Consider the following 24,165-nt stretch of genomic DNA (forward strand, 5'->3'; position numbering starts at 1 on the left):
AGAACACTTTTGTTACTTCAAACTGCCAGTGTGAACAAGGCTTTAGAGACTCATAGGGGCCAATAAACCATGTAGGGACTGGATACATGCGAGTCAAATTTATGTGCAATGTGTAAAATGTAATTTTCTACAGTGAATTCAACTTCTGTACATTTCAGAAGGAGACCATTGCTTTACCTCCGTTTTGTAATAATTGTACAATTTCAGCATACTGGATTGCATCATACTGGAACCTGTGCAATTTGAGGCTTTGTTTGCTGCAGCAGCTGGGTTTAGCTAGCTGAAATAAATAAATAAAGCCTACATTTTTAATAATGCTCCACCCACAGGAAGTGCTTCTTTCAACACACGCGACCTTCGATTCACTTCAAGTTACGTTTTCCAGCAAGAACGCAGCATGGTGAATAAAGAGCCCGGTGTAAGTTAAAACCGTCATTTTTAGCAGCTAGCGAATACAGTAGCTACATGATTTGTGTAATTAACTTGGTCTTGTGCAATAATGAACATAAACGGAACGCCGTAGAAGCAAGCATGTTAGCTAGCTATGCAAACTAGCATTAGCTTTTGAATGAGAACGATAGCTGACTTGACTAGGAGGATAGATCATTCATAGCTGAGACAAATATTCTTATAGATAGTAACTCTATTAGCCTGCCTGAGACCGATGTCCAAAAGTCAGGTGTTAGTATACTGCATTAAGCGTATCCATTTGAGAATCTTTGCTAGTTAACGTTACTAACGTTAGTCCACGCCCACTTGTTTTGTAATTGTCCCTTGTTTTGTAATTGTCCATTATAAAAGGATGACGTTGAAGGTTGCCACGGAGATATCATCACACTAGTCTGATGAATCAGGCTGTAAAACACAATTCGTAACGTTATATCGTTACAGCCTGAGACGTGTGCAAAATCGTAAATGTTCTTTACAAGCCAGTGTTGTCCTGCTGCTCGAAATTTGAGACAAAATATCCACAGTAAACTTTTTCTTCTTATTTTTTTTTAGAGATGGGCAGGTAGAGCTCCACTGTGGAGGTGTCATAATGCCCATAAAACACAGCGGTCAAACATGGAAATTGTTCCAATAGTTTTTTGGCACCATTTATTTTCCAAATATGTGATTTTAGAAACTTAAAATGAGGTCTCGGTTTCATGTAGGCTTACCTTACCATGACCTTTTGCCAGGGTATGCTTACACGAAACAGCCATTTTCTAAAATTCCCATATGGTGAATTTGAACCATTTCCGTGTTTGCCATCAAGGTTTTATGGGTATTATGACTCAAACTGTGGTATTCTATATAGTTTGGTGGGCACCAAGGTAAAATTAGTTTTATATTCTGCCCTGATTCCGAATGTACCACTTTCATTGTCATGAATTGAATATCAAAGATAAATAACTTTACCTCCGTGCCTAACTCGGGTAAAGAATAACATCTTGTGGATATTTCGTCAAATTGAGTAGCAAAAGGCAAAACCGCGCTGACGTTAACGGTATCGTAAGTTTAAATGCCATTTTATTCAACATTGTGGCTTGTAAGGAAAATTGGGTGGTATATACCAATTGTGTATTAGAGCCTGATTAACCAGACCATCATAACAATATCTACAGATTTTGCTAGTAGTAAATTGTTAAACAATTTATTTTGAAGTCTGCTCCATTATGTGATAACCACATTTAAAGTCCAGCTAGCTACCACTGTGACTGATGTAATCTCTGTCTGACTGTCCTGTAAGCTGCCATTGTTTGAGCTTTCCCTTTTCTCTCCCTCATTTTACAGGGTTTGCTAGAGCAGTTGAGGCAGATTGCTGGCAGAATGGGCTCTGGTCCAAGGGGTGCAGGTCTCGGGGTCAAGCTGCTTATAGGGGCAGGAGCACTTGCCTATGGAGTCAAGGAAACCACATACACAGGTAAAGGACAAGATATATTATTAGAGCCTGACCAATTTATCGGTTATTTGTATCGATCTTTATTCCACCGATCGTGCTGATAGAATGAACAAATACGCCTGCAACTTAAATGTGTTAATGTTCTAAAATATTCAATGATTGCCTGAAGAGGGCGCTACGTGAGCTGCTCATTGAATATCATTCAGTCCTGTGCTATAATGGGGGAAAGTATGGTGGTTTGATGAGTGGCCGTCACTGCCAGAAAATGTGAAATAATCAAAAGTACAGTTCACCGAGCAAGCAGGCCTGTCCTTATCACGTCCTCACTTAGCTAGTTAACCCTTGTAAATCTAGCCAGCAGGGTGGTAGTTAGCCTAGGATTGCTAGTTAGCCTAGCTAACTAGCAATCCTTTGCTGCTGATGTGCTAACAGCTGTTAGCTAGTGCTGGACTGGCGCATGAATTACCTCGTCTTTTGACTTAATACAAAAATAACACTTACTGTTTGGGCTTATGTGTCGGTTTAGTTAGCTTTGCGAAATATGCAATCTACAAAAAGCAAGACAGTTGGTGCAGTTCCCTTAGTCCATGTGCTTGCCTTCATGATAAGGTTGTTGTAACTAGCCAGCTACTGTTGACAAACCACATTCCGTACAGAATGAGACTGATGCCAACAGTTGCTACAATCTGGGGTGTGAACTACGTTTCTGTTCTAGCGTTGATTGACATGGTAATAGTCCGATGAGTATTGGAGAAAGTTGAAAAAAACTGACGCTGTCCGCTAAATTATGACGTACAGCATGCATAATGCAACTTATTCTGTCGTACAGCCTCTCTCCACCAGGTGTAGCACTTCTCTTGCAGATTAAAAACAAGAAGGGAATAGTGACAGGGTAAGGGGGGATACCTAGTCAATTGTACAACTGAATGCTTTCATTTTTTGCATCATCACTGCAAGCCATCATGACTCTCAAAAGCCGCAACAGACACTGTTTACTTACGCCCTAAAAACCCTATTCAAATTTGACTCAAACCTTCAAATAGGTATGTAATGACACATTTAAACTCTTTGGTGTTTCATTTACATTTTAGAGGTGATAAGTTGGACAGATCGGGTGAAAAAAGCAGTTTGCCCACACAGCTTATCTCCCCCTATCACGCAGTAGATTTTGCTTCCGCACCCGCCATTTTTAAAAAGACCAGACGGAGATCATTTTCTTCAATCATGCAGAGAGGGGCAGCATGAAGGTCTCGTCATTGATTTTGCTGGAACGGGTAGAGATTGTGCTTTACAGTGGTATTCATATTACAGTTGACCTGGAAGTATTATGTTTTTTGGGCGCTAAAATAAGGTAAATTGTACGTTACAACGCGATGTACAAAAGTGCGTTAGCTAACTATAGCTTGCTAAATTAAAATGCGTGTTATTAAAACCAGTGCAAGCGTTTGTCTGCATAAAATGTTTTATTAATCCGTGCATGAAATTTGCAGTTGAGAGATATATAGCCAATACTTTTTGTATTGAGTAACAGTGTAATATTCATAGGGTTTGGATAAGTAATGAACTGCTAACTTATGCGAGCTCTTGTATGTGGCTGTGCCATCAAGTGGAAACCAAAAGTCAAAATTGTCTATTGTAAAATTGGCTTCATTTAAGTTTAGGCATAAGGTTAGCACTGTGGTTAGGGTTATGTTTAAAATCAAATTTTAAGAAGAGACATATTTTTAACTGGGCCGGGATTATGACTTTGTAACTAGTGACGACAGTGATTGTTTGCATGACCTTTGACTGCAGTAAAGCACTGTAGTAAAAGTTCTCAATACAAATAGTATTGTCCCTTCCACCAGGTGGCTGATGAGATATGTTGGCACGACTGCCATATTGCATCCCAAAGCCCTTGCTTGGAAGTGCACTTTGCCAGTCTGTCAAGAACCTTGCTGCGAGACACGGTAGTGATGACACCATAGGCCTTGTTGATCTCTGCACCAGACAGGATGCTCTTGCCAGCGTACTTGGGGTCCAACATGTACGCTGAGGCATGTATGGGCTTCAGGCAGAAGTCTTCATGCTTTTGATGCATTTCAGAACTGCAGTTTCCTCTGCTTTTGAGCAACAGTGAAGGCAGGGCAGTACGGATTTCTTCTCTTACATCTGCAAGTGGAGTCTGAACATCAGACAGGATGGCATTGTCTCCCTCAATCCGTGCAATGGCTACTGCTGTAGGTTTCAGGCTGCTTACCACACTCTCCCAAAATACATCATCCAGGAGGATTCTCTTGATGGGGCAGTCCATATCAGCAGACTGTGATATGGCCATTTCTTGGAGAGACTACTTCCCCTCCAGGAGACTCAAACGCGATGACAACACCACCCTAACGGGTGTTGTTGGGCAGATTCAATGTAGTGCTCTTATTCTTCTCACTTTGCTTGCTGAGATTGCTGCTATAACTTGATGACCCTTCACATACCTAACCATTTCCTTGGCTCTCTTGAGTGTATCCATTGTTTTCCTTGAGGAGCAGATTCAATGCATGAGCACCACAGCCAATGGGTGTGATGTGAGGGTAGGACTCCTCCACTTTAGACCAAGGAGCCTTCATTTTCGCAGCATTGTCTGTCACCAGTGCAAATACCTTCTGTGGTCAAGGACATTGATGACGGCATTCAGCTCATCTGCAATGTAGAGATCGGTGTGTCTTGTTCCTTGTGTCTGCTCTTGTAGAATACTGGTTGAAGGGCGGAGATGTAGTGTAATTATTCCTTGCTCACAAACAGTCAACCATCCAGCAGAGATGATTGCAATAGTCTGCTTTCTCTACGATTTCAAGTGAAGGTCAAACAACTCTGCATCCTGCAAATTAGTAGATAAAGCATATCTGGTTGGAGGGGTGTATGCTGGGCAAAGAACATTCAGAAATCTCTTCCAATACACATTGCCTGTGAGCATCAGAGGTGAACCAGTTGCATACACAGCTTGAGCAAGACATTCATCAGCATTTCTCTGACTACGTTCCTCCATTGAGTCAAAAAACTTCTGCTTCCAGGAGGACCATGAGCTGTTGCTATCCATACGGTGTCTGATTCATAATTTTCACCTCGAATAGAAGCAGAGGGACTTTTGTCAGAGGCTGCTTGTTGTGAGCGTTAAGGGAACTTTATGCACTTGGCCAGATTCTGCATCTTTGTTGCATTCTTCACTTATGATTTAGCACAGTATTTTGCAAATGTACATAGCTTTTCCTTCTACATTATCTGCAGTGAAATGTCTCTGCATCAGATAGTGCCCGTGTCATTTTCCTGTAAAGATGTTAAAAGAAAAACAAATACAATTCCATGTACAGATGTAGTTAAGCAGTTTGATTAAACAACTCATTTGTAAGATAAATGTTTTAAAATGAAACATATATGGAAACAGGTGAATTTCATTCCTCAGTTAGCGGGCTCAAGCAAGCTAAAACCCACATGGTAGCAAAAACTAACTAGCAGAAATGTATCAAGTTAGAAATTATTTAAACACACTTTACTGTAGGCTACTATTTACTAGTCAACCAAAAAAAATATTTATGTCCTATAAAATATATTTACCCCACCCAGTATTGTAATCAAAACTTACCAGAAAGCATGTAGTCCTTGGCTCAGACAGTGTAGTAGTGTGGGCTCAATAGCATCTCATTAGTGAGCAAGATCTTGAGAATTAGCTGTACATGTGATGGAAGAATACATTGTTGCAATTCCATTGAATTGGGGATAGTTTAACCAAAATATTCCACAAGACCTATAATTGCCTTGTGTATCCCACAAACAAAGGTTCACTGTTAAATCCTAACTTTTCTGATGAATTTAAGCTAAATTCCCAGGCTTAACTTCAATGGAAAAATTCTTCCCAAATTCAGGTTTCATTCAGTCAGTATAGTCCAAATTTCCATATTGCCTAAATGAATAAAAATGATGACTTACCCATTTTTCATTACTTTAAGTTTATACTGCATGAAAAAAAGTATATCGTGCAATTTTGTTAAACATTTTTTTTTTAATGAATCCATTATTGTAATGTGCAAATTTATATCGGGGACTACTTCAGCAGGAGGTAGCTATCACTCACAGCCACATTGTAATCTTCAAGACCTTGAACATTTGGTTGTTTACATACAATTTATTGACCACTAGACAAACTTTCTGCTTCTCTGCTCGGAGCCTTTTGAACGTGGGGTACAGGGCAAGTCGTCTCTCCACTATTGCGTTAATAGAGAACTGGGTGTTCTTCAGTTCCCTACCCTGTTGTAACAAGGCAATCTTCATTTTGTGGTCGGTTAGTATAGCTACGATCGAGCGGGGACTTCCCTCACTTCTGCCACCGATACGGTGATCCCTTTGAAAATCAATTGTATCCACCTGTTTGTCTGTCCTCTTGAGATTACGGTTCATGAACACCTTGACCGTTTTCTTCCGTTAACTGATAGTTTATCCTCCCTTTTATTCCCATAATAACAATATTATTCTTCATACTTCTGCACTTTAGATAGTCATTTGGCTTTCATTGTTTAATTATCGTATTGTCTTTTTAGGGAGTCCACGGCAGTTTTCAATATCTTATTTTCCGCTCGTATTTCTTCCATTTTTAATACTGTAATCCGTTCCCGTTTAAGGCCTCAACCTCCCTCAATAGCCAGGCAAAAAAGCTTTTTTAACTGCTCGCTCATGCTTGTAAGCAATGCTCTGTCTTCTGGGGACACAGTTATAAAAACAGCGGCTTCCTTTCAGTTTCACGCGCAGAGCTCAAGGAAAGGTCTTGTTCTCTTCGATGTATCTGTTTCTTTTCGAGCATATCAAAATGCTGATCAATAAATAGTTCAAGTTTCTCTATTATCCAGAATGTTTGTTTCGCAGTTATCCGCAAATACTCAATTTTTATGATTAATTCATGGGACAATCTGTGCCTACCAAGCTGCCACCTCATCAACCCTCAATCGTCTTGAGACTTCTCCTTAGCAGCAGATTTTTATTTAAATTGTTGCATAAACAAGTTCTCTAATCTCAAATATTTGGTCACATGATTACATTTCTGTATGGTTTCCTAGAAAAAAGGGTTGGCTCAACTTACCACACTCTCCCCTATCAAAGGTATGTGCCTATAGTTAAAACGTGATAGCTGCAAGACCAAGTTTAGCCTCTCACTTCAATGGTCGAAGTTGTTGCGTAAGTCAACCGTATATTGCTATTTTTATTTTATTTAACTAAGCAAGTCAGTTAAAAACAAATTCTTATTTACAATGACTGCCTACACCGGCCAAACCCAGATGACGCTGGGCCAATTGTGCGCCGCCCTATGGGACTCACAATCACGGCCGGTTGTGATACAGCCTGGAATCGAACCAAGGTGTCTGTAGTGATGCCTCAAGCACTGCGATGCAGTGCCTTAGACCGCTGCACCACTCGGGAGCCCGTGCTGACTCTACCTTTTTTAAAAATGGTTATGGGACTACTTTTAGCTGGGATAGCTTTTAAATTTAAAGGAGAATTGGGGGGAGGTTGACCTTACTGCTTGACAGACTAGAGACAACACTGCGCTACAAGGACCCAAGGGCTCTTTCTCAATTCGTCGTAACTCGAGTCCTATCTCCTTTACTCACCACCACCTCAAATACATTGGAGGAAAGTTTCAAAAGTAGTTATTGGATGTTCTCACATGCGACTTGGAAGAGGGGACGCGAGTAGAGGAAAGAGCAGTGTTGTCTGTTTGTCAAACAGTACGGACCCGGGGAGTTGTCAGACATTTTCTATTAATGCTATTGCATCGGTGGTCCTCATTACCATGGGATGAAAATTACCCCTGGACCATGTTTTGAAGCATCATTGCTAAACTGTACTGCAACTGGTTTTAAATGAGTTGTTACTTTTCTCCTCAGTGGAAGGTGGTCAGAGGGCCATCATCTTCAACAGGATTGGTGGGATGCAGATGGACACGGTACTTGCTGAGGGGCTCCACTTTAGGTACGTGTCCTTCGTTATCACTCACCTTTTGACCTTGACTGGCAGAGCGTTGTTGTGTTCATTAGGCTCATAATGGAGGAAAACTGCAATGAGGAGGGACTACCTGCACATGTCCAATTTAGAAACTCATTTTCGTTTTCCTTTGCGAAACGTTTTGTTTTCGGTTGTGTGCCCTAATGAACACGAACGACCCTGAACTGTTTTCAGGGGGGGATGAGGGTCAGCGGGGGATGAGGGTGATCCATATCTTTGGTGGACTGTTTAAACAAGGCTATATTCATTATCCTCACTCTACATTCTTGTTGACAGGATACCATGGTTCCAGTACCCTGTCATCTATGACATAAGGGCGAGACCAAGAAAGATATCGTCCCTAACCGGAAGCAAAGGTGACTTGATTGGACACTAATGTGTCTGCAGGGGACAGTTTTTCTGAACGTTTAATCCTGATGAAAGTTATCCTTTGTCTTGGGATGAAATAAAACCTCTTGTTTGTTGCATATGAGATGCTGTTCAGTTTTGTTTATGGAACACATCTAGGAACAACATCTGTACCTTTTTTTTTTAACCTTTTTTTTTTGTGATTTGATTGATTCAGCAAACAGCAATTCAGTCAGTGGCCTGGGCCATTCTAAACAGTTGTGTATTTGTGTAGAATGACATTCACCAAAACTAGATCCACATTTACTGAATTGTAACAAGGTCCATTCCTGCTGTTGCTATTGCAACACATTGATTCCATGGCAGGATGGATTTAATGTATTTATTTTTTTATTGCTGTTGTCCGTACAGAATGTGTTCAAAACATTATCTTGCCTCCTGGCTGCAGTGAGGCGAGTGGAAAAAACATTGGACAAAGTACATTCATTATTTTCATAGAAAAGGAAAGACTGGCAAACAGTGAATGGAGGCTATGTTAAAGGACCACTCTGATATTTAAAGCCATTTTAGCCTAGTGGTTAAGAGCGTTGGACCAATTACCAAAAGGTTGACGGTTTGAATCCCTGAGCCGGCACGATGGAAGAATCTGCTGTTCTGCCTTCGAGCAATGCAGTTAACCCCCAAAAACAACTGCACCCCGGGTGCGGATGACATGGACGTTGATTAAGGCCTTGCCTCTCTAATTCAGAGGGGTTGGGTTAATGCGGAAGACACATTTCGGTTTAATGTGTTGTTGTGCAACTAACTAGGTATCTCCTTTCCCCTATTGAGTCTTGAATATCACCTAAAATGGCTCCGACTCTCTCCTCCTTATCGTCTCGGTACAGACCTGCAGATGGTGAACATCGCCCTGCGTGTGCTGTCCCGTCCTGTGGCCTCCAACCTGCCTGCCATGTACCAGCGGCTGGGCAAGGATTACGATGAGAAGGTGCTGCCCTCCATCGTCAATGAGGTGCTGAAGAGTGTGGTGGCCAAGTTCAACGCCTCGCAGCTCATCACACAGAGAGCTCAGGTATACAGGAAGGGGTGGTTTTGGGAATGCTGTTTCTCTTAAAGTGCTATGGTAAAGTTGTAGTTGCTCTATTAGACTTTTGCACTACCGGTATGCACTATCACCTTTCATTTTGTTAAATCCAATTTTTTTTGTTAGATATGAGTCTTTTCTGCATTATGCAAACATTTACACTACATTTGTCCTGGCTCCATGCACCTGCAGCTTACTGAATGTACTTGAATGAATTGAGCTCAGTAATGGCATTTTCACTTGGAACAGGTTTTTATAGTTTTTGTTTGCCAATCGAGATGCATTTTAGAATGATGGACATTTGGAACTAAAAGGGTTCTTCTGTCGTTAGGTGTCCCTGATGATTCGGCGGGAGCTCTTTGAACGGGCCAAGGACTTCAACATCATCCTGGACGATGTGGCCATCACCGAGCTGAGCTTCAGCAGGGAGTACACTGCCGCGGTGGAAGCAAAGCAAGTCGGTGAGGAGGCTCACGCTCATACACTTGCTATTGCATATATAGTACACTACTTTTTACCAGAACTCTATGGGATTTTGCAAATGCTAAACTACATTCTGGTATTTGAAAAACTGAATTGGGCCCCCACTTTTTGGATACAGCTGACGGATGGGACTGGGGAAATGTAACCACTCAAATTCATAGACTGCACTCTAGATCAGTGGTTCCCCAAAATGTTTTGCTTCGTGACCCACCGGTTGAAGTGTCTTTTGAGTAGCGACTCACCATAAGTGTTGAGCGGTGAAAAAACATACACGGAACAAAGAATAAGTAAAAATAGTAACTTGGCAGCAGAGAGAAATTGCAGTTTCAAAGCTTATCTTCTGCAATGGAGCTGAATGAAAATGTTGAATTTTCATGCCAGTTTCCTGCAATTCTATACATTTTTGCCATGGAGCTTGAGAATAGTTTTTTTTTCAGGAAAGCTAATTTCCTACAATTGTAGGAAATGACCAAGAAGTGACCGGTTGGTACGAATTCTCTGCTGCACTCTATCAGCGCCCTACATACAAAAGCAAGATTTTGACCAACCAGCTAGATTGTTTCTTACCTTTTCAGAAGAGCCACATTTACGTGTCCATAAAAATAGCCTAGAGTGCCTTTTCACAGAATAACAGCCATTTTTCCAGCTAAAGAGAGGATTCAGAAAAAGCACAAATAGAGATAAAATTAATCCCTAACCTTTGATGATCTTCATCAGATGACACTCATAGGACTTCATGTTACACAATACATGTATGTTTTGTTCGTTAAAGTTCATATTTATATCCAAAAATCTGAGTTTACATTGGCGTGTTACGTTCAGAAGTGCCAAAACATCCTTTGATTTTGCAGAAAGCCACATCAATTTACAGGAATACTCATAATAAACATTGCTAAAAGATACAACAGTTCTGCATGGAATTTTAGATGCACTTCTCCTTAATGCAACCGCTGTGTCAGATTTCATAAAAGCTTTACGGAAAAGCAAACCATGCAATAATCTGAGTCGGCGCTCAGAGCCCAATCAAGACACAAATATATCCACCATATTGTGCAGTCAACATAAGTCAGAAATTACATTATAAACATTCACTTACCTTTGATCTTCATCAGAATGCACTCCCAGGAATCCCAGTTCCACAATAAATGTTTGTTTTGTTCGATAATGTCCATCATGTATGTCCAAATTCCTCCTTGTTGTTCTAGCGCTCAGTACACTTTCCAAACTCACGACGCGCGGGCAAGTCCAGCGGAAACTACGGACGAAAAGTTAGTTATATTACAGTCCGTTAAAAACATGACAAACGAAGTATTGAATCAATCTTTAGGATGTTTTTAACATTCTTCAATAATGTTCCAACCGGAGAATTCCTTTGTCTTCAGAAAAGCAAATGGAACGGGAGCTAACTCATGTGAATGCGCATGGTCAGCTTGTGGCTGCTGGCAGACCTCTGACTCATTCCCCTCTCATTTGCCCCCACTTTACAGTAGAAGCATCAGACAAGGTTCTAAAGACTGTTGACATCTAGTGGAAGCCTTAGGAAGTGCAACATTACCAATATCCCACTGTATCTTCAATAGGAGCTGAGTTGAAAATCGACCAACCTCAGATTTCCCACTTCCTGGTTGGATTTTTTCTCAGGTTTTTGCCTGCCATATGAGTTCTGTTATACTCAGACATCATTCAAACAATTTTAGAAACCTCAGAGTTTTCTATCCAATACGAATGATAATATGCATATATTAGCAACTGGGACTGAGGAGCAGGCAGTTTACTATGGGCACCTCTGGGCACCTTTCATCCAAGCTACTCAATACTGCCCCTGCAGCCATAAGAAGTTAATTACTTTTTCATTGGCAAAATAAGCAAACATAGGAATGACATGCCAGCAACAAACGCTGACGTTACACATCCAAGTATATCAGACCAAATTATGAAAGACAAGAATTGTACTTTTGAATTCCGTAAAGTCAGTGCGGAAGAGGTGAGAATTGTCTATCAACAATGACAAGCCGCATGGGTCTGACAATCTGGATGGAAAATTAGAGGATAATAGCAGACGATATTGCCTCTTTAATTTAAGCCTACTAGAGAGCGTGTGCCCTCAGACCTGGAGGGAAGATAAAGTCATTCCACTACCCAAGAACAGTAAAGCCCCCTTTACTGGCTCAAGTTGCTGACCAATCCGCCTGTTACCAACCCTTGGTAAACTTCTTTTTTTTTTTTACCATATACAAAGCTATTTCACAGTAAACAAATTGACAACAGAATTTCAGCATGCTTATAGGGAAGGGCATGTAGGTATCTTTAAAACGTAAATAATCAATCAAATTTAAGACAGAATATACTGTGTTCAATAGCGGATAAAATGAAAGTGGAGCGAGTTCCAGGTCGCGCGCACCAAACAAAGTACACTTGGCTTGACACTCAAAAGGAAAGGGCTACTACTTAAATGCTCAAAGGAAAAACATCAACCAATTTCTAAAGACTGACATCTAGTGGAAGCCATAGGAACTGCAACCAGGTGCCTCATATCTAGTTCCCAATAGAAAACCAATTGAATACACAGTGATCTCAACAACAAAAATTCCTGAATGGTTTGTCCTCTGGGTTTCGCCTGCCAAATAAGTTCTGTTATACTCACAGACATGATTTTAACAGTTTTAGAAAACGCTCTCTAAATCTACCAATTATATGCATATCCTAGCTTCTGGGCCTGAGAAACAGGCAGTTTACTTTGGGCATGCTTTTCATCAAAATACTGCCCCCTGGCACAAAGAGGTTATAGGGAAGGACACTCAACAAGCACAACACTTACACAAATGACTGACTGACTGGCTGAGAGAAATTGATACAATGATTGTGGGGGCTGTCTTGTTAGACTTCAGTGCAGCTTTTGACATTATTGATCGTAGTCTGCTGCTGGAAAAACTTGTGTTATGGCTTTACACCTCCTCCTATAATGTTGATAGTTACTTGTCTAACAGAACACAGAGGGTGTTCTTTAATGGAAGCCTATCAAATATAATCCAGTCAGAATCAGGAATTCCCCAGGGTAGCTGTTTAGGCCCTTTGCTTTTTTATTAGCTACATGCTACTGACTGAGTACAGAGTGTGTGTATATGCGGATGACTCAACACTATACACGTCACCTTCTACAGCAACTGAAATGACACACAAACACTCAACAAAGAGCTGCAGTTAGTTTCAGAGTAGGTGGCAAGGATTAAGTTAGCCCTAAATATTTCTAAAACTAAAAGCATTGTATTCGGAACAAAACACTCAAACCTCAACTAAATCTTGTAATAAATAACGTGGAAATTGAGCAAGTTGAGATGCCTAAAATTCTTGGAGTAACTCGAGATTGTAAACTTTTATGGTCAAAACATATTGATGCAGTGGTAGCTAAGATGGGGAGAAGTCTGTCTATAATAAAGCGATGCTCTGCCTTAACAACACTATCAACAAGTCAGGCCTTAGTTTTATCGCGCCTGGACTACGGGTCAGTCGTGTGGTCAGGTGCCACAAAAAATAACTTAGGAAAATTGCAATTGGCACAGAACAGGGCAGCACGGCTGGCCCTTGGATGTACACAGAAATCTAATATGCATGTCAATCTCTCCTGGATGAAAGTGGAGGAGAGATTGACTTCACTACTTTTATTTATGAGAGGTATTGACATGTTGACTGCACCGAGCTGTCTGTCTAAACTACTCGCACACAGCTCGGACATCCATGCATACCTCACAAGACATGCCACTAGGTCTCTTCACAGTCCCCAAGTCCAGAACAGACTTTGGGAGGCACACAGCACTACATAGAGCCATGACTACATGGAACTCTATTCCACATCAAGCAACTGACAAGAGCAGTAAACTTAGATTTAAATAAACACCTTATGGAACAGCGGGGACTATGAAGCAACACAAACATTGGCACATACACACACATGATAACATACGCACTATACATACACATGAATTTAGTACTGTAGATATGTGGTAGTGGTGGAGTAGGGGCCTGAGGGCACACAGTGTGTTTTGAAATCTGAATGTATTGTAATGTTTTAAAATTGTATAAACTTCCTTAATTTTGCTGGACCCCAGGAAGAGTAGCTGCTGCTTTGGCAGCAGCTAATCGGGATCCATAATAAATATGCTAAATTTGGGTTGGACTGAAACTACAGGACAGTAGAGCTCCAAGAGGGTTGGGCAGCCCTGCTTTAGGCTATGGTTCATTGATCTTGTCTGATGTAGTAAAGAAAGTTCTGGAATCATTTCTCTTGTCATGGTAATGTGACCACTTCGCTCTGTATTTTCAGCCCAGCAGGAGGCGCAGAGGGCCTTCTTCTATGTGGAGAAAGCCTTGCAGGACCAGAGGCAGAAGATCATCCAGGCTGAAGGAGAGGCAGAGGCTGCTAAAATGGTGAGCTCTGAAGAGGAGACTCCACTCAACACTCACAGCTAAAGCCGGTCCCAAATCTCTTCCTAAGTTTTTAATGTTATATATGAAGGGTCTGGATAGGTTTAGTGGAAGAACCTCTACAATATTGCTTCCGCCTTTACAGATCTGCAAATATTGAAGGGCTTAGGCCAAATGGAGGTTTAGGGAGTGATTTGGACCAGCTATTACACATTCCCTTCCCTTGCACTCGTGTTGGTCTACCATACAGCTGAGTCCACTTACTGCTGTATCCATAGACATGGATGTATTATTTTATCTATTTCTATGGCAGCACATCACACTCTTGTGGTCGTTTTCCAGAAATCCCATTTGGAAGATTCTCGGAATGGAATAAGCAGGATTTCTGGAAAACCAGGGAATTCTGGGAAATTTGCCAGAATTTTGCAACCCTAGATAAGATGGTAATGCTGAATAAAACGGCACTGCAGGTATGAGAATGTTCATTGATTGTCTTTTTTTTAAATCCAATACAGGCAGGGAGTAATGCATCTCCATATTTTGTAAAGGCAATGCTTCATTTTTGACTTCTCCAAACGGATGTTCAGTTCCTCTGTTTACTTCAGTTGTAGTTCCATCTCAAACAAGATGCCAGAGACCTTCTTTAGTCTCAGAAAAGGGATGAGCTCCTGTCTACCTTGGGAACTCTACATCTATATTATTGTCGCTTTAAGCTCTTTGACCGCTCTGAAGTGTTTGGCGAGATCAAGTGGATACTACATTTTGCTCGCTGCTTACTTATTTACGTTTCTAGACGTTTTCAAACACAGCCGATGTCTGTCAGGTTTTATTTTTTGTCATGAAATGTTTGGCTAAAATGGAATACACTAAAGGTACCTTCTGTTCACCTTTTCTTTTTAATTTTAAAAGCATGAACCATTTCGGGTATACACATCATTGACTAAAGAGAACAAGTGAACTGGGTTTATCCTAGTTTCATTCACTCTTTGAAATACCTTTTCTGGTGCTTTTAAGACATGTGCATGCAACATTTAACTGACCCAACTTAACGAGTTGACTAGTGTGATTTGGGATCATGGCTGGATCATAGGCAAAGCCAGTCAGACCAGTAAAACCTGCTGGTTTTGCCCTCTGGGGTATATTGAGGAACCAAGATGGCATACATTAACCCATTTGCATTTTCCTTATTTGTGTAACTGTAGTTGGGTGAGGCGGTGACAAAGAACCCTGGCTACCTGAAACTCCGGAAGATCCGAGCGGCTCAGAACATTGCCAAGACGGTACGGAAATCCAGCTTTTTGTTAATTGTTTATAGGCCCTGTTTTAAATACTTTAAGATTGCATTCTTTCTTCCTCCCTTACCTAATCTGACATGGTGGGATTGGTGAAAGCTATGTGATGAAACCATTGTTACATCGATCAATTTGTGTGAGATCAGTGAACAAGGTAGGAAGGAAGGGTGGTCAAAAGGGCCATAGTGATGTTTTTCCTTAGCCCACTAGATGGTGCACAATGACCAGTTTCTAAAGTAGGATGCAGCTGGATTTTTGTAGTTCTATAGGCTACATTTAAGTGCAATGAGAAACCATTAGGTCTAGTCTTTTACAATGTCTTAGGCCTATCTAAAGGTTTCTGGCAAGGAACATAACTCGCTTGTGAATGTTGATGGGGGTTTGTAGTCTGTCCATCCTTTGCCCTGAATCTTTTTGCATATTCTGCAAGTGACTTTGGTCAGGTCTGCTGGCTCACCTTTTTCATTCGGCCTGAAACCGAAGAACTGCAAAACTTGCGAACATGTGCTCCCCCCCCCCCCCCCCCCCCCCACCAAGTCATTTTTTTCTGATTTAGCGTAAGGCAGGCTGTACTATAGTTACTAAGTGAAATACCGTCACTTCTTTTTTCTTTTTTTTTTACTGTCGGAAAGCAACCTAATGGAAGAAAGAATATTGCAAATGCACTTTCCCAGATGAGCAAGATGAAATAACAATAGCCTACACTTGATACGACTATAATATTTGTTTTCAAAAGGTAGGCTAACTGATAACTGAGTATTTTTATGGACAAGAGAAACAGCCCTTCCAATTTTGAAAATCATTCTGCAGCCTGGACTAGATTTAAAAAATAACTTCACCTAACACTGTTTTGAACAATTATTTAATGAGATTGTTTGTGCCTTTCATAACCATTTGAATAAGAAGAATGACATTATGCACCAAATCACAGCTCTGATATAACCAATGAGGCCTTTTTTAAATTGCATTTCTCGCAAATTGTGCCCTCTGTGTGCAACAAATATATATATATTTTTACGATACAATCGTATATCCACGATGTTTGTCCTGTGCAATGTCATTCCAGACATTACCCAACCCTACTGACTGTGTTTCATCTCCAGGTGGCAACATCGCAGAACAAGGTGTACCTGAGTGCAGATAACCTGGTGTTGAACCTCCAGGACAACACAAGCAACAGCTTCAGCAAGTAGGTTCCCTTAACACTGTTCCTATTTACCTGGGCCCATTTTCATTAGGCACCAAATAGAACAGGCTGAAACAGGGCGGAATTACTTAGACTTGTCCAATAAGAAACGCTCCTTGTTTTTCGTGTTGTAAAACATTTTCCATTGTGTGCCCTAATTTATTTATTTTATTTGTATAATAGCACTTTGGTTTAGTTTTAATCTCAAAGTGCATTAAATTATAAATAATCGTCTTTAAAATGAAATAAAAATATAACAAACAAGAAATATGACAATATAAGACTATGATATACACAGTTGACGAAAGGGGAAAGGTGGGCCAGGGGTGGAAATAAGCCTTAAAGGCTCAGTGTAGTCAAAAATGTGAATTCCCTGTGTTTTATATGTATTTGCACACTGAGGTTAGAATAATTCTGTGATATTGTGAAAGTTATGATGCCCTTTTAGTATAAGAGCTTTATGAAAAGACACTGTGAAATTTCAGCCTGTTTTGGCGGGGTGGAGTTTTGACCTGCCTGGTGACATAATCAGGCAGTAAAGTAGTTAATAAACCAATAAGAAAGACCTTTAAGTCTCTCTGCTAATAACAGCTAGTTTTCAGTTTTCCCTTTCCCCACTCAGACCACTCCCAGACAGTCCTAGCAAAATTCTTGCTTGAGAAATAGCTCTTTGCTAAGAAGCAATTTTTAAATTAAAAAAAAATATTTTTAATTGAAAGCAATCAATGGCAAGGTACTTAATTGTTACCCAGAAATGATTTGATTTTTGAGATGAGAACGGCTGCTTTGGACCTGCATTTAAATGCCCCAACAGTTTGAGCAGGTTGGGAGAAATAGGCTGGACGAGCCCTGAGATAATCAGCAAGGCTGTTCAAGAGACGCTTCCAGAGATTGAGGAAGAATTGAAGAGCCCTGAGACAGCCAGTGTCCCTGCAACGCTACCAGGGTTTGAGGAAGAACACGTCTCGAAGAGCCCTGATATTGTCAGCATGGCTGCTCCAAAGATTGAGGAAGAACATGAATTGAAGTTCCATGAGATGGTCGTTGTTCCAGAGACATGGAGCGAGGCAGGAGAATACCTGGTCCCCCATATTGCGGCGGCGGGTCCTGGGGACGTGGAGCGAAATGGCGAGGCTTAAACGTAGGGTGCGTGGGATGGGGAGGGGTTAAGACAATTTCTTACCCAATGGTGAAGAGATGGTACTGGTAAAATGCATGGGAAAGAATACTCCTTTTTTATTTGATTAACAAAAAATATATACAAAGAATATCATCAAACTGTATCTGATTGCTTGTGAACGGCCTTGTCTTAATGTAGGTTTCCTCTTTTTTATTGATATGCTTTTTTTCATTTTTTTTCAGTTTATCGTTGCCGAGGTAAAGGGGAAGCGTCCCTGAAGAGTATGCATTCCGTATCTTCAATTTGAGCCATCTCTACACATTATACCTCTTCGCCACACCGTGGTTTTCAACACTGGTCCTGGAAGACCCCTATGTGTACAGGTTTTTCTGTCTGGTCATTCACTTGAATTATGTTATGTTCAATTTGTCTTTTGAAATGGCTTTCCACATATGGTATCATGTTACAGTTGCCTGGCTTTACCTCGTATTTAAATGTAATGATGTACAGATGAATGGAAACCGGATTGTACCGGGGTCCTCACGGACCAGCACAAAGGAGCACTTACTTGTAAGGACCAGTGTACCGTATCTCCTTGTCACAGTGCCTAGCTCTCGGCCTGTATTCACAGAGCCTCAGAATTGGTGTGCTGATATACAGTAGCATTAGTTTAGCCTTTTAGATTATATGGAAAGGGGGACCTGATCTTAGATCAGCGCTCTTTGTCTGAGATGCTTTTTGGATGTGGGCCCTGGTTTGGGTTAACAACTCCATAGTGGCACTAAATCGACTAACTACACAGCAGATGCAACCCAGTGGTTTCTTACACTCCACAAGTGTCATCACCACCCTGCCTTTATATTATTTGGTTAAATTTAGATGTGACAACGTCATGCATTGGAGAACCAACCAGAGTCCTACTCTGACATTTCTGGGAGACGGGCTCCTCCGTACGTTTACTATATTTGTGTTGTGTAACACTCAACATCAGCAGTTTTTGTCCTGGTTATACCTCTGTTTCATACCTGTTGAAAGTGTCATGCCGGATCTTCACGAAGTGTCATGAATGAATAGCAATGAATCTTAATGTCCTGTGTCACGAAACATGTTACACCAGCGTAATACATCTAATTGTAATGCAAAAATGTATTTTCTTTGGTTCATGTCCCGCCCCCCCCCCCTTTTCATTTAAATGTTTTTTTCCCACTGCAATTCAAACTATTTGTTCATCTTGGCTCGAGGAAAAAGGTCTTCATTACTGTGTTCTTAATCCTAACTAGAGGCTGAAGCACTCAAATTGGGTTTGAATAAATACTTGTTTTTGGATCACCACAGTGTGTCTACGTAATCTCTAACGTCAGACTTGATACAAAACTGTTTAATCCCATATGCACAAAAATGTCATGCTGTCCTGTGATGTCATGATACCATGCAACATTTGCAGCAAGTATTTCATTGTGTTCCATAACCCTTATACTGGCTACTTTAACAAATTGGGGTGTATCGGATGCTAGGCTTGGGCGATATACCGGGTATTTTGAAATACTGACTATGAATTTCAATATCGTTTAAGCTGTTAGAGGAGTTGATCCCGGTTCGATAACCCTGTCTTCCTTGAGCTCATTAATAGTACAATGTTAATATCTGAAGATGGCAGAAAGGCTTGTATCTTTTTGGCAATGACATGGAGTGGAATGTTAGCTAAAAAGACTGGTACCCAGACAAGACATTCAATCCACTCCTGGATCAAGATCCCCGTTGCCTAAAATTGTGTGCACTTCCAGTAATACCGTTTACCCCAGTTATTGTACAGAAACGCTACGACGGTATTACATTCTGGATACCGCCCAACCCTATCCGACGCCATAATGTGATTTTTGTAGAGCAAAACATTTGAGTGGGCACGCCCCCTTGTAGAAGATGGGGATCTGTGAAACTCACTCCTTAGCCTGAAGTGTCGCCCATTGCGTCCGTTGAAAAGACCGGTTTCAATAGCGCGATAGATTGGACCGCTTCAGGAGGGTGGTCTAGTGTGTTGGGGAGGCAGAGGTCCTGAGTTGGCGTCTCGGTATGAGCTGAATCGAGGGGAAGCTGTACTCTAAGCATGCAGCGTGAATTCCTTTACACAGGCTGCTTTAATTACACTGGCTACTATTTATTGGATTTCAGATCTACTTGTCACTATTGACCCTGTGATATTTTGGTAGTACTTTTCACACCCTTAAAGGGTGACTATACTTCCTGATTTGGCTTTGTTTTTAGATTTGGTTCATTAAGAAATACTAGCAGCCATAACAAAATACAAAAGTGAGTTGTTTTCGGGTTTGGTGTGTGTTCGGCAGGTGGGAAGAGTTAGCCAAATTATTTCTGCAATTAGCTTCATCTGGCTGGTGGTCGCACACAAAGTGAAACCAATCTCCGTGGCTAGTTAAGAACCGTCAATAAATTAGACAATGAGAACTAAAAGATGTGCAACAAGTCTAATTTACATTAAGTTCTTTCAATATTTGTATATATTATATTTCTACAATTTAGTTTGATTTTTAAATCATTGGAATGTTTGCATATTGTTCCATGTACATAACTTAGTCCGTTGGGGATATCCGAAGTTAACCAAATGTACCACAGGCATTACGATCGGGTCACGTGCAGCTGCGAATTGATGATTACTTGTGTGCTGTGGGCAGGTTTGAAACAAACCCAACCTTGATTTACGTTGGAATGCAGTCATGACCACAAGTCTCAAAACTCAGTTTAGGATGAGACTGACTTCATGATCAAAATGTTCCTATTTACATTTTGTAGCAAAATTTGACAGTTGAATAAATGTTCCTGATGCAGAGTCATCAGTTGGTTTTTATGGGCAGTTGCTCTGTAAAGGCATAGTTCATTGATTGTTTGGTTAGAAAATCCTTACATTAGCTGTTTGGGGATAGTTCAACCAAAAACCAGAGCGTGGGTTGCAGTCTCTCCTTGTCCTTAGACTGCTTTCAATATAAGGAAATAAATGTAGACATTTGGCTGAACTATCCCTTAAGCCAGTGTTTCCCAAACTCGGTCCAAGGGGTTTCATGTTTTTGTCCTAGCACTACACAGCTGATTCTCAAATAATTAAAGCTTGATTTAATTGGTTATTTGAATCAGCTGTGTAGTGCTAGGGCCAAAACGTGCACCCCTTGCGGTCCCGAGGACCGAGTTTGGGAAACACTGCCTTAAGGCATACTATACTGAACAAAAAAAAATATGTAGTGTGTTGGTTTCTTGAGCTGAAATAAAAGATCCTAGAAATGTTCTACACACACAAAAAGCTTATTACTCTAATTTTGTGCACACATGTTTACATCCCTGTTAGTGAGCATTTCTCCTTTGCTAAAATAATCCATAGAGGTGACGGGTGTGGTATATCAAGAAGCTGATTTAAACGGCATGATCTTTACACAGGTGCACCTTTTGCTGGGGAGAATAAAAGGCCACTAATGTGCAATTTTGTCACAGCACAACGCCACAGATGTCTCAAGTTGTGAGGGAGCATGCAAAAGGCATGCTGGCTGCAAGAATGTCCACCAGAGAATGTCCAGTCTCGTTTTCGAAAATTTGGCAGTCCAACTGAAGTCACAACCACAGGCCACGTGTACGGTGTCGTGGGGGTAAAGCAGTTTTTTGAAGTGAACAGAGTGCCCAATGGTGGCGGTGGGGTTATGGTATGGGCAGGCATAAGCTGCGGACAATGAATAGAATTGCATTTTATCGATGGCAATTTGAGATCTTGACGAGATCCTGAGGCCCATCGTCGTGCCATTCATCCGCCGCCATCACCTGATGTTTCAGCATGATGATGCACAACCCCATGTTGCAAGGATCTAAACACAATTCCTGGGACCTGAAAATGTCTGTTCTTCCATAGCCTGCATACTCAGACATATCACCCATTGCTGTGGATTGACGTGTACAACAGCGTGTTCCAGTTCCCGCCAATGTCCAGCAACTTCGCACAGCCATTGAAGAGGAGTGGGACAACTTTCCACAGGTCGCAATCAACAGCCTGATCAACTCTATGCGAAGGAGATTTTGCGCTGCATGAGGCAAGATGAACGGAGCAAAGTGCAGAGAGATCCTTGATGAAAACCTGCTCCAGAGCTCTCAGGACTTCAGACTGGGGGCGAACAGGATAGCGACCCGAAGGACACAGCCAAGACAAGGCAGGAGTGGCTTCGGGACAAGTATCTAAATGTCCTTGAGTGGCCCAGCCAGGGCCCGGACTTGAACCCAATCGGACATCTCTGGAGAGATCTAAAAATAACTATATACTTAAGTGTATGTGATATTCCCATTTTTTTTATTTTTTTTTATTATAAATTAGTAAGAAAAATCTCAAACTTTTTTGCTTTGCTGTTATGGGGTATTGTGTGTAGATTTATGAGGGGGGGGAAACTATTTAATACATTTTAGAATAAGGCTGTAACGTAACAAAATATGGAAAACGTCAGGGGGTCTGAATGCTTTCTGAATGCACTGTAGGTGGTGGGCCGTAGCAAGCTGTCTGCTATAGTTTTTGAGATTGATCTCTCAAGGGAGGAGGTTGTTTTTACATAGTGTATTTATTTCTTCTGAACACACTTCTGTTTGTTGGCAATGTCATTTCTTGCAAATCTTTTCAAAATACTTACTTTTATGGCAAATGCCGCTGAGTACTCAACAATGAAATCTTGTGTACTATCCATGGTACTATCTCTGCTGATCACGTCTGATAATCACGTTATTCGTATCTAAGGTAGTAGACAGCTGGTGACATCTCGAGAGGGAACTCCGTCCAACAAACTACTATCAAGTTAAGAGTTTTATCACTAGCTACTATATCATTCCGGGGAAAGGAGCATTTTAGCTTTCAGTTTATTCCAAGTAATAATTTAAGACTACAAAATGTATAGGACAAGTAGTGTAAATCTGATACAGTGATCAAGGCAGGACCCACACATTTCATTCCTTCAGGCTAAGGAGTGAGTTTCACAGATCATTCCTACAAATTAGAAATGCCACATTAGCCCTGTCAATAGTTGGAGTGGATGATTGTAGAGCACCCTGCCTCTAGCTCACAAACTACATTCCTTTGCTGTGATGTGATTTATTTTATTCATTTTTGTATCTCACTTTTGCCTCACATGATCTATTCAGCTCTCCTGTGTCCTGCTCCCAGAGATCAACTAAGTGCTATTCACCAATAATGGGCTGATTCACTCAACTGTGAGGAGAACCATCCTACTGCAGTTTGAAATAGCCTTGCTGTCTCTTTTTAGACATTGGGACCACATTTGCAATTGTCTGTTTTTATTTTTCTGGATTTTATCTAATACGGTCTAGTGCATGTAAGAGTTGAAGAACACCCACTACAGATACACATGCTTTGTAGTGGCTTCCTTTCCTCTTTACCATAGCCACTGCCCAAGCCTGAAGCGGGGTTGTTTCGGACGCATACAGCCCACACTTAACGTTTCCAAACGGCCAAACATTCAATGAGATCCAGGGATATGGTGCAACAAAAAATGTTTATTCTTCTTATCTAACAAAAAGGTATTCTCCAATCAACTTAAAGCAGAGATTACTTGAAATGCAAATACATAATATAACCTGTCTGTCTTTCTGTATGTATGTCTATATGTCTTTATGGTCAAAAAACTATACCGCTCCCGCATCTAGCAAGGACTCCTCCCCCCGAAGGCCCAACTTCCTGCCTTTATACTAACACAATTAACACAGTACAATGAATGGGCAAGAGGGGGGGCCAAAAACTGAGTTACACTAATAACAAATGAATATATCTCAATCAGGTAAATAAATCATAAAGGTACGTACCTAATATTTCATCATATACATTAATATTTAATATATTTACACAAATGTACATGGAGCTCAGTATGTTCAGTCTTTTATACCAATATGCCCAAATCGGCTCTAACATACCGGCCCCTAATTGTTGACTGCACTGAATGCACAACAATTACTTAATATTCAAACGTAGAGCCAATACACAAACATTCTATACCAGAGCACCATTACAGTTCATAGCTATATACAAATATACAAGGTGCCATATAGGAAAATAGTCCAGAGATCTCAGTCTGAGTTGAAGTGTAAAGGTGTTCAACGTCCAAAAAATGTCAAGAGTTTGACGTCCAAAAAATTGAGCATCTTTATTCATTATTGTCTCCCATGACCTGTTCACCAAGTCCTGCAGTTTGAACTAGCCCTGATGTCACTATTTAGACATTGAGACCACATACAGTACCTTCAGAAAGTATTCACACTCATTGACTTTTTCCAAAT

General features: G+C 40.9%; 1 protein-coding gene across 2 annotated transcripts; it reads left to right on the plus strand.

Annotated features, from left to right (window-relative positions):
• Positions 1–309: 309 nt before the first annotated feature.
• Positions 310–19,176, plus strand: phb2a (prohibitin 2a). 2 transcript variants are annotated; one of them, XM_055867635.1, is made up of 11 exons: positions 310–418; positions 1,777–1,906; positions 7,792–7,876; positions 8,186–8,265; positions 9,145–9,329; positions 9,673–9,802; positions 14,146–14,249; positions 15,449–15,526; positions 16,642–16,727; positions 17,539–17,870; positions 18,087–19,176. In XM_055867635.1, exons 1-10 carry the CDS (start codon positions 398–400, stop codon positions 17,861–17,863), a joined length of 1,224 nt encoding a protein of 407 aa, XP_055723610.1. In that variant the 5' UTR covers positions 310–397; the 3' UTR covers positions 17,864–17,870; positions 18,087–19,176. The 2 variants fall into 2 exon arrangements, with proteins under 2 accessions (XP_055723610.1, XP_055723611.1); XM_055867636.1 differs by lacking the exon at positions 17,539–17,870.
• Positions 19,177–24,165: the final 4,989 nt, after the last annotated feature.

The sequence above is a fragment of the Salvelinus fontinalis genome, chromosome 17, assembly GCF_029448725.1.
Source record: "Salvelinus fontinalis isolate EN_2023a chromosome 17, ASM2944872v1, whole genome shotgun sequence".
In the NCBI taxonomy this organism is placed as follows: Eukaryota; Metazoa; Chordata; class Actinopteri; order Salmoniformes; family Salmonidae; genus Salvelinus; species Salvelinus fontinalis.